Source organism: Cajanus cajan, chromosome 2 (assembly GCF_000230855.2).
Source record: "Cajanus cajan strain Asha chromosome 2, NIPB_CcT2T_4, whole genome shotgun sequence".
Lineage (NCBI taxonomy): Eukaryota > Viridiplantae > Streptophyta > Magnoliopsida > Fabales > Fabaceae > Cajanus > Cajanus cajan.
In genome coordinates, this window is record NC_138518.1 from 5,625,735 (window position 1) to 5,637,668 (window position 11,934).

Here is an 11,934-nt window from a genome sequence, read left to right on the forward strand (position 1 = left end):
CCAAATGACACAAAAATAATTGGAATCTTTTGTCTGTTAGTACAAATAGCCTTAGCCATAGACTTAAAGTGTCTAAACAAGATTATGGTGAAATATCCATCACATTCATTCATGTACTTAACATAACGTGCGTTGAGCACAGTCTGCAGGCACATATAATTGAGGCTCACTCTGATCTGATGCGATGCATCAATCCTGCCAACAGCCAAATGTCATTTGAAAATCTCTTTCCACCCCATTTGATCTCTATTTTTCTCACCAATCATTTTCTCAATTTCTCCTGCTCATAGCCTTGCTTTTGTCTTCACCACACCCTCCCCTAAAACACCACTTTCACACCCTTATCACACTGGCATTGCATTGGAACTGCAAATGTTTTTAGGACCTTAAAGGGGCCATGCTCTCTTGTAACTTTCTCTGTTTACTTTTGTGGCAGACCAAGTACATATATGGATGGTAGCATCCTTTTCAGTGAAGATTACAAGCAAGTCTGATCCATGTGATGAAAAGGATGAAAGATCTGTCCTTGGTTAGCATCCTTTAGCTGAAATTGTCTACATGGGCCATGCATACTTATTCCCCCAAAATCCTAGAGATAAAAGGTGCACTCAATTTTAGTTAATTGTGGTGTGATAAAGCCCCCTTCATGTTCAATGAGTGGCCAGAGAGGGAAATCCTTCTAGACAGCATCAAGTGGGGTCATTCTGAAGATTTAAAGCACTGTATAAAATAATGTTTCACCCATCCCTCATTTACAATAATTCATACCATCTGCCTCAACTGATTGTCTCCATTTTGTTTAAAAAGAGATAAGTACGTTTTTCATTTTTGTTTGATTTCCAACATTGCCACTAGTCTTCTTAGTGGGGGCCCCCATAGGAAAAAAAGTCATGTTTATCTTTTAACTAAGATCATGTTAACAAACACTGATTGAGTGCAAGATAATATCACATGCATTCATGCATGCAATTATCAGTGCTTTGCAACCTCTGAATGAAGATTGGACAAATCAAATCTTTAATGCATGATTCAAATCTGATTTATCAATATAAACACATGCATACAGAAAAAGCAAAGGCAGCAACAAGACATTATGGTAATGGGAAGGTAGAAGAAAAGGCTCCAAAATACAGATAGATGACATGCTTATGAATAACCATTGACATGTGATTAATATAATAATTGATAACCCCATTGGAAATAGATCATTGTCCTCAAGGTACAACAAACCTCATATTCCCACATATCTACATCTAAAAAAAGAAAACCAAAGCATGAGGTTAATGGGACCAAACATAATTATCACCCCACAAGGTCATATTTATCAAATAAAAATCAATAATCATATGTGATGATTTTGTAGCTGCAAGAGTCTAGAATATGCCCCCTCAGGCCTGCTGAAAAGCTCAGCATGGCTACCTTGCTCCACAATGCGCCCATCTTGAACCACTCCAATGCAATCAACCCCTCTAATTGTTGACAAACGATGAGCCACAAGCACTGTGGTGCGACCCCTCATTAGCCTCTCCAAGGCCTCTTGTAGCACACACTCAGACTCAGCATCTAGTGCACTTGTGGCCTCATCTAGCAAAAGAATTGTAGGGTCCTTGAGCACAGCCCTTGCAATAGCAATCCTTTGCTTCTGCCCTCCAGAGAGTTGCACACCTCTCTCACCAACAGATGTCTTGTAACCCTCAGGCAAACTACTCACAAATGCATGCGCATTGGCGGCACGTGCGGCCTCCATCACCTCAGCCTCAGTTGCACCCTCTTTACCATATGCAATGTTCTCAAAAATGCTTGCAGCAAAAAGTGCTGGCTCTTGCTGCACCAACCCAATCTTGCGCCTCAAAGACTTCAAGTTCAACTTCCTTATGTCCTTTCCATCCACCATCACTTTTCCAGCAATAGGGTCATAGAAACGCTCAATCAATGCAATGACAGAACTCTTCCCTGAGCCACTCGCCCCCACAAGAGCCTGGCTCTGGCCTGCACGGATCCTAAGGTTGAAATCCTTGAACACCATCACATCTGGCCTAGAAGGGTATGCAAAATCAACATGTCTCAGCTCAATCTCCCCACGAAGTGATTCGACTGGCTCAGCATCCGGATCATCGGGGTCAATCCTTGTCGAGCGATCAAGGATTGCAAACACCGAACCAACGGCCTCGCCGCCACGAATGATCTCCGGAGCCAGGCTGACGGTTTCCGCCACTGAGTTTGCTGTGATCACTAGGACAACAAATACCTTGATGACCTTTGAGAAGGTTGAAGCACCTTTGCTCACCAAATGTGAACCGTACCACAAGATGAGAGCCTCAGAGCCGTAGAGAGCTAGCTGAGAGAGGCCGAACAAGAGGCCGGAAATTTGGCTCCGGCGCAAGCTCTGGCTTTGAGGCACTCGGAGCTCGTGGCAGAACACTGATAACATCTTGTTTTGAGCATTGAATGCTGCAACTGTTCTGATGTTGCTCACTCCCTCTCCTGCTATCATGCTTGTCTTTGCATGAGCCTTGGCTGTGTCTCCAGCAAACCCTTTTAGAGATAGTTGCTGCAGAATCCAATGTAACACTCATTAGCACTTAATCAACAGCATAACATTCTACACAAACCAAGTTACAGGACTAAAATTTACATTCCTATGATTTTCTAAATTTTAAGGTAAATTATTGATGTAAGAGAAATGTTAAAAATAATTCCTATTATTAAGTCTCACGTATAATTTTGTAATTCAAAATAAATTTTAACAAATAATAAACAGTATTATAAAAAAGGAAAATAATATTTATATAACAAATTGTACAACAATTTGTACAACATTTTTTCTTTTGGCTCTTTTTCTCCATAGTTAATAAATGTAATAGATGATGTGACAGATAAATATAGATACAAAAATGGCCATGTTGTATAAATTATTGTATGTGTATCCTCAATCAATAAAGAATATGTTGCTTATACTCTTCCTTGATACAGATTGCGTAATAGACATGAAGATTAAGTTCAGATAATTATAGAAACAGCTAGGACATGTTTGGTTTTCTATATTTATTTTCTTTTTTTAGAAAATTACATTTGTAAAAACTAAAAATGATAATCTAAACAACCCCCTAGTTTTCTAGTAACTTCTTAAAGTTTATTTTTGCATGTATAGTAATAGCAAGGAAATTTCCCACACAGTGAACCTGTGATATTGGTTTTGTTGCCTACCAAATCCATGCAAGGCAAGAGGGTAACAAAAAACTGCAAGAATAACGGTAACCCTAATAAGATTGGACAAAGAGACTTTGGTAATGTGAGTAAATTCACCAAAATCCAGTGAAAAGACCCAAAAGGGCCAAAGGGGTGGGACCGGGAGGAGAGAGATTGTTCATGTTACATCATACATGAACACCTACTACATTAAAAGACATTGATAGATAATAAGGTACATGTCCCTGACCAATCAGTCTATTCTCTTGCCCTGTGCCTATAGCATGCGCAGAATGTTGAACACTGCCCCCTTACAGTAATATTAACTAATGATCGTTACTATTAGTTTGAAAATGATCCATGTAAATGTGACACTTATTTTTTTTTTAAATATTAATGTGTCATTCGGTGTACCCTAGTGTAACAAAATGTGACAGATTCAAGTGAAATTCTATGAATTCTGTTGAAAATATTAGTGAAACTTTTCCTACAACTGAAACATGTTCCTTACTAGTATAGTAAAAAATTAAAAAGTTAACCCAAATGAAAAGTAAAAACACTCTAGGTAAAATTCTAAATTAAATTTTGTCTAAAGTTAATTTAACTTTGCTTGCTTTTTTCCATGGGAGTCATCAACACAAAGCGAAAAAAGAATCATTACTACTTTTACATCGCGCGGGATAATTCCATGCACAATAAAAGCTTATATCTTTAAATTTAAAAACAAAAAATTAATAATTTTACGCAAAGTAAGACAAAAGTTTCAGCAAATAACACGACCCAAATATTTGTGCGACTCTAGTGTTGTTTGATTGTGTTCTAATTTTTCTTTTCAAAATTGTTTTGTAAAATAATTTTTTGAAAACCGACTTTTGAAATAAAAGAGAAAACTCTATGACAAGAATTTTTCAAAAAAAATAAAAGCTATTGATTGACACATAATTTTTTTTTCCTTCCAAACCTACCACACTAAACAATTAGATTGGAGCATGATCGAGAATTGTGCACCCCAAAAGCAAGATAGAAAGTCCATGTGATACTATCTCCAGAATTACTCACATGCATGTCCTAAACATCCGAGATGTTTATACATATCTAGCTGAACCATTAAAGTGCAGCAAGTCCCACATGCTCTCACGTGCGTAGTCAAAACACGTGCGTAATCAAAATCTCCTATGGTTAAAACGCTACTATTTCCGAATACAACCTAGGCAAGAATGAGTGTAAAAGTGAAATTTATGAAGTTACACTCAAAATATTTTAGCAAGCAGCACTTCATATATGTTTAAAGAAAATAAAAACCCTAAACTTGTTAAAACATTCTCTATACAATAAGTGGGTCAGACTTGATATATATATATTAAGGAGAAATTAGAGTTATACTAACATATTAAAATAATCTTTAAAAATAAATGGATGTACTTGAAGAAAATATATATAATATATGATGAAGGTCACATGCCTAGGACCTGAAAAAGACTGAAAACGATCACGGGTGGGGAGCTAAAAATAAATAAAAGTTCAGATTCCTAGATAAATTAAAAGTTTTGGGGTTTGAAGGAAATATATGAATAAGAAAATGTTATAATGAAGCTTCCTCTTCCAGTGCCCAAAAAATATTATTAAAATATGAGTCTAAGTCCTGCAAGGATTTTCTTCCAATGAAGGGGTTTTGTTTTCTGTCTCTAAAGCAAATTTAAAAAAATACTATATTATTCCACACAGCCAGTTGGCAGAGATAGTATTAGAATTCAGAACCAAGAATAATATAATACTAGTATTTCTCAAAGAACGTTGAACTGCAAGGCCAGTCTCAGGGCATGACTGTGCAGCATTGAAGTTGATGGTCAGGTATGGAATCTACACCATTAAAAAAAAGATTTAATAGCCATTAATGAGTTTTTAATAGGCCAATATCTGAGTTATTTTCCAGAAGTTAATGCACTGGACTTGGAAGAAAGCACGTGCACCGTTCAACTTTGTAGTTTTAGCTTTTGTCGTTTAATGCCACCTTGTGTGTGAAGTTAGATTCTCAAAGTGTAAAAAGGAAGTGTAAGAATAAGAATCTGGGGTTAAAATCTAGAGTTACCCCTGGTTCTGGCCCTGGCTCCACCACTAGTCATAGGTCAACACATGCAGGTAACAAGACAATTTTGTAAGTTCACTTGGACCAACCCAAGACAATATTTTATGTCTTGGGTGAAGAAAAGTACTACTAGAAATACAAAGGCTTGCATCAAAACTTGGGGAAAAATTATTGTACTCTTGGCATCATGTTATCATGATAATGTTTGTTTTTAAAATTATGTGACTTGATGATGTGTTGTGGAGTATGGTAAGAGAGGAGGGTGTAAGATTTTTTATTTACCTGAGCGAAATTGGCTAGAACAAGGAGAGGGAAGGTTCCCAAGATGAGCAAGGAAACCCTCCATTCCACAATGAAGGCAACTATAAAAGAAGTAAGGAGAGATGTCATGTTCTGCAATATCACTGATATCCTCTCAGCAATGGCAGACTTGACATCAGCTGCATCAGTGGCAAGGCGAGCTGCAACAAGGCTTGAGTTGTGCTCCTCCTCATCGAACCATCCAACTTCATTCCTCAAAATAGCTAACAAAATACAAACACCAAAATTTAAGTTATGTCGAAAACAACTCCTTATTTTTACTAGCTTTACGAAAAAGGACAAAACTTCCCTATGAGATCTCCGATCAGAATTAAAATTTTATCTTAATAATCAAATACTAAAAGTTTGTATGAAGATCAGCACAAATTATTAAGATAAAACTAGTTCTGATTGGCTTAATAAACTATTGGTACAGATTACCAAGATGAAACTCTCATGCTGATTGGCCTAAAAAATTGTATCCAAGTTTTATCATTTTTGAAAAACTTGAAACAAGTATTTTCTAGAAATAATTCATTCCCAAACATTGTTAAGACTTTTGGCATTATTTTCAAAAGGTGATGAAAGAGAATGAAAGAACAAGGTAAAATAAGTAGAGAATTTCACACACACACACACGCCATCACATAAAATAAACCATACCGGCAAGCATCATTCTTCTGACCCTTGTGGTGAGGTTTTCTCCCATGATACTAAAAAAGTAATGCTGTATCAAGTAAGCACCAACTGCATAGATACCAGCACCAATGTAAATGAAGACATACTCCTTAGTCTTCCTCTCCATGGACGCATAATTTCTGAAGTAAAAGACCTCAATCATGTTGCTCATAACAATAGCAAAAGTTGGGCCAATGAATCCAGAAAGAATAGAACCAACGGCTCCCATGATTGAGTAAGGCCACTCAGGAGCATTCAACTTGAGCAACCTGAGGAAGTATCCATCCGGGGCAGGATTTCTCTTGTCTGTTTCAGCATTTGATATCATCTCAATGCGGCCATCGGCTCCAGTGCTGTACTGGTAGCTCAAGTTCCTCAAGCTGCCGGACCGGAGGCTTAATGACTTTGTTGACAACGAATGGCTCAACCGTGACGACCGTGTCCGGCGAGTTGATGGGTTGGACAAGTCTCTATTTCCAACCATTTCTTGGAACCGAATGAGTGAAGCATAGGTACCTGCCTTGGCTATGAGTTCTTCATGTGTACCTGTCTCAACAACTTGTCCTTGTTGTATAACTGCAATGGTATCAACATTCCTTATGGTTGATAGACGATGTGCAACAACCACGGTTGTTCTTCCAACCATGAGCCTGTCTAGTGCCTCTTGAACAATGCTTTCAGACCCTGCATCAAGAGCACTGGTTGCTTCGTCTAAGAGAAGGATCTTTGGATTCTTCAACATAGCTCTGGCAATTGCAATTCTCTGTTTTTGGCCCCCAGATAACTGAACTCCTCGCTCTCCTACCTGATAAGAAACAGAAAACATTGATTCACACATCCTGGGACTAGTACTAAATGATCCATTGGCACAACTTAGACTAATGCTTGAAAACTATTAGTATATTACCCACCTGAGTGTTATAGCCATTAGGAAGCAAGGTGATAAAGCTATGAGCATTTGCAGCAGAAGTAGCAGCTTCCACTTCAGCTATTGTTGCATCAGGTTTTCCATAGAGTATATTTTCAAGAATGGTAGTTGCAAAGAGTGCAGGTTCTTGATTCACCAATCCAATTTGATCACGTAACCATTTTAGTTGTAGTGTCTTAATGTCCACATTATCCAGCAGAACCTGACCTGTTTGGCCATTTCAAAAAGATCAACATCAAAACTAGCTATATCTTCGTATGTGAAAAAGTTTCAACAGTATCACAAAAATGTCACAGAACCAAAACTTTGCTCCTTCAAGAGAGTTAAATTTGTTTAGTTAACTACCTTCAATTGGATCATAGAACCTTTCTATCAAAGAAACAACAGTGCTCTTTCCAGATCCACTACCACCAACAACCGCAACAGTTTTTCCAGCAGGGAAAAAGATTGAAAAACTGCGAAAGATAAAAACATCTGGCCTCGAAGGGTAGCTGAATGCAACATCCTTAAATTCAATGTTGCCATTAACCTCAGCTAAGCACTTTCCTTGCAATGGATCTTCCACTATGGTAGGTTTCTGTTTGATGATTTCCATCAACTTGTATCCAGCTGCCTTGCCTTTGCTGAAAGCGCCTAAATTCGAAAACGACTGTCCCAAACTCCTGTTGAAGCAAACAAACAAACATGCCAAGATCAAAAGGATGGCTCCATTACAAGTTAACACAGAATCATCAAAAGCTTCTCAAATTAGGCTCTCACATGCCACCAACAATGGCCGAGAAAATTGCTGTGAACGCCTTGCCTCCATCTGTTTGTCCATTCCTGATGAAAACTCCAGCATACCAGAAAACTAGAGCCCAAGACATGCATGCAATTCCATATGTGCATCCTAGGCCTAAACCTTTGGCCATTCCTGCCTTGTATCCAAGCTTAAGTGTGTTTTGTATTGCATCAGAATAAGAATTCAGTGCCTTGCTCTCACCAACATAAGAGTAAACAGTTCTAACTTGAGCAATGGCCTGTAAAAATTGCACATAATGGAGACTAGTTAGTCCCTACATTCATCTGTCACTGTTCATTTTTTTTTTCATTGGAGACAATTTTTGAGCCAATGATTATGGAAATCAATGTATAGGACAGATCTAAATAATTTAAATAAAAAAAAAGGTAATTTTGGGCAAAACATTATTTCCTTTCATGTACTTAATTGTAAGCAAGGACCATAGTTGGCATTACAGCAACACAAGACCACGATCATCATCACCATGCTTTTTGATTATTTTACTCATAAAAGAGAAAAGCTAGCTAGGAACTTTCATGAGTGCTCCACACGACAAGACATCATTTCACACGTTAAACAACCACAACCACAACCAATGAACTTGAAACAAGGCGCAAATTCATATGAAAGAAGAGCATGCGCTCCGTGTACTCAAAAGTAGTAGGATCAAAATTCAAAAGCTTTTCCACAACCCCACAAAAAGAAAGGGAAAAAAAAAACAACAAACAAAAGGTACAAAATAATAGAACAACAACAAACACAACCGACTCATCCAATTTTTGGTTGCTTCCACAAATAGTGAAACATGTGCAAGTGTGCAACATTCATGCACATGATATGTTCAAGTTCAATTCCACCATGAAAATTAACCTTAACCTCACCTGCTCTGCTATTGTTCCAGCATTTGCATAAGATTCACGACTCTTTGATGTGAGGCCAGTGAGTGTGTAAGCATACAATCCACCAGCAAAAGCAATCCCAGGAATCACTGCCACACTCAGAAGTGCTAGCCTCCATGCTGACACAAAACCAACCACTAGACCCGCCAGAAACGTTGATAGATAATGAATGAAGTTCCCCACCTACACAATCACAACACGTTAAACAAACAAACATAAACTAAAAAAATAATCAAAGAACAACAACAACATGAGCCATGTGACTTAACCGGCACACGTTAAACCGTGATTTGCTAACGTGCACCTCTTTGTTCCATGATCATGGATGGACCCCACTTTAGTGAATACCAGTCAACAACCCCATGAGACCATGGTTTCTATATGTTCTTTTTTTTTTTCATACCATGAAAGAACTGCAACATCAGCTATGTGACTCATCCTGGCGCACGTTAACCTATTTTTTTCTAACATGCGCCATTTTCCTTTGTTCCATGATCATGGATGGACCCCACTTTGGTGGATGTGAATCAACTACCCCAGAAGGAAATGGTTTCTAAATGTCCTTTATTTTCATACCATAATGAAAGGACTGCAAGCTTGCTACATCATCTATGCGACTTACCGCGGCGTACGTTAAACAGTGTTTTGCTAACGTGCGCCATTTCATGATCATGTATGGGGCCCTCTTTAAATGGATATCAATCAACTACCCCAGAAGGCAAGGTTTCTATTTGTTCTTTTTTTTTTCGAAACCATGTAGTAAAAACACAAAGATGGCAAAATTCAAAGCACCTTCTCGCTTATAGCATCCTGGACTAGTAGTGTATCCGTGGAGACACTAAAAACAATATCTCCTGTTCTTGCATCCGTGTCATAGAATCCAACGTCTTGTTTAAGCACTGCTTCCAAGTACTTCTTTCTCAGCGTGCTCACTTGCCTCTCCCCAGTGTACATCCAGCATGCAATTTCTGGTTAAAAAAAAAAAAAAAAAAAACATACATCACCAATTAAGAAATAGTACTACCTTAAATTTTTCTCATATTTTAGTGTTACAAATTCGATGCATGGTAGGGGCTCAATTATTAATCGAGGTAATAGAAATGTGTACCAATCATTAATGGTAATACATGATAAAGATGATAATGGGGTGATAGATAATGTTAGGCAGGAAAATCTGAATTGGTGAGATTGACAAGTGAAGGAGAAAACGACGAGTGTGTTATGTTGACAAAACACGTGGGATCGATGTGAAGGGGCTAAGACAACAACAGTCACACACGAAGTGTTTGAACCAATGGTCCAACGAGTGTGATTGATCTTGTTCACAGGTTAGGACCAACAAAACAAAGAGAGAGAAAATAGAGAAGAAAGTTGAAATTATTATTCAGAAAGAAGAAAGAAAGAAAATTACCATACCTGCATAGGATGATATGCAAACGACAAGGCCAAGGTACACGAAGTAGAGAGAATACTGCAATAATCATGATCACGAGAAAAAAAAGGTAAACAAGAGAATAGAAAGAGAAAAAAGAAAGAAGAAAAAAACAATAGATCTTAGATCTAAGAAGAAACGTTGGTGTTACTGAGAATTTTGGCATTAATAATTAATGAACCTTTGATACTTCATCTGTCATTTTCTTCAAGTCCATTTGGTTTTTGCCAAAGCCATTAACCATTTGACCAAAGAGGAGGAAGAAAAAGGGCATGGATGAGCCATGAACAATGGCTCCTATGGTGCCTGAGGCCATGAGCATCCAATCATACTTGTCTGCAAATGAGAAAAGCTTGTAAAAGGGTAAACTTTGCTCCTTCTTCTTCTCTGCCTCAGGCAATGCTCTAGGTTCAGCAACTTCAGCCATGAGAATTAACAAGTCACAACACCCCAACGACTAAACACTGCTTCTGAAGAGAGAAGGGCAAAAGGGTGTAAACAAAATGGGATTTTTAGAGTGGCTCGTGGCTCAATGCCATGAACAAGGAGATCTAGGCCAAGTGGGGGTGTGTAATGTGGCTTTTTCTGGACATTGAATGAAGGAGAGATCTGAAACAACAACTTTTGCTATATACTTTCTCTTTGGAATTTGTAAGTGTCAATGTCGTTTTTGGCTTTGTAGCTTAGTTTGCAAGAGAGAGAGCAAAGAGAGTGCGTGACTAGGGAGTGTGTGTGTGTAGGTGGACAGTGGTCAAAGGAAGGTGTTGGGAGAACATGGGTTTGGGAAGAGAGAGGTGTTGTGAAGTGTGGTTTTATAGGGTGGGTGGTTTGGTTTAACTGTGGTTGTGAATTAGAGCATTTGGTGAATCACGGTTAGTTGATAAAGACACCAAGATAAAGGATTCCGGTGAATAGTGTTATGGGATTTTGTGCCGTGTCCCTTTGTTACTTTCTTTTAATAGGAGAAAAATCAATGAATTAAATAGAATGTCAAAGATGTTGACTAAAATAATAAAATTAGTCTTTAAAATTAGTCAAAGAATTACTGACTCTAAGTTTTTCTAAAATTTATGAAAGAATTTTAATTAATTTTTTGAATTTTAGAATTTAATTGAGATGTTTTCTAGGTGTTTTTAATTAGTCTTTAAAATCAGTCAAAGAATTATTCCAAGTTTTTCTAAAATTTGTGAAAGAATTTGAATTAATTAATTGAGTTTAGAATTTAATTGAGATGTTTTTATATATTTATGTGTTTTTAATTAAATAAGAAAGCTTATGAAATATTTTTATGATGTCGTTGGACGCGAAAGTAATAGAGAGTATAAGTTGCTCTTTATAATTCATACATTAGGTGTGGGTTGGATCATGCTGAACGTAAGAACTTTAAGGACTCCTTAGTATTAATTTGTCATACGTGAGTGTGGTCATGTTAGGCAAGAGACCTTCAAATAATAATGTGTACTGTTTGTGGGTCTGGCATCCGACATAAGGTATCTTTTGTCAAGCATCACTCTACATGTGAGCTAGTACTTATATTGCATGGAAATATCAAGTTAAGTGTATGATCCATAATGTTGATCCATTAAGTGATGAATTATATAATTAGTTTAAGATAAAATTTTGACTATCTTACTTATCTCT

The 11,934-nt window shown here is 37.5% G+C and overlaps 1 protein-coding gene across 1 annotated transcript; it reads right to left on the reverse strand.

Moving 5' to 3' along the window:
- Nucleotides 1-1,128: 1,128 nt before the first annotated feature.
- Nucleotides 1,129-11,113, reverse strand: ABCB19 (ATP binding cassette subfamily B19). Its single transcript, XM_020376275.3, has 10 exons — nt 10,475-11,113; nt 10,278-10,332; nt 9,654-9,829; nt 8,844-9,044; nt 7,941-8,200; nt 7,527-7,843; nt 7,165-7,388; nt 6,239-7,058; nt 5,558-5,799; nt 1,129-2,551 (listed from the first exon to the last, which is right to left on the reverse strand). Exons 1-10 carry the CDS (start codon nt 10,718-10,720, stop codon nt 1,343-1,345), a joined length of 3,750 nt encoding a protein of 1,249 aa, XP_020231864.1. The 5' UTR covers nt 10,721-11,113; the 3' UTR covers nt 1,129-1,342.
- Nucleotides 11,114-11,934: the final 821 nt, after the last annotated feature.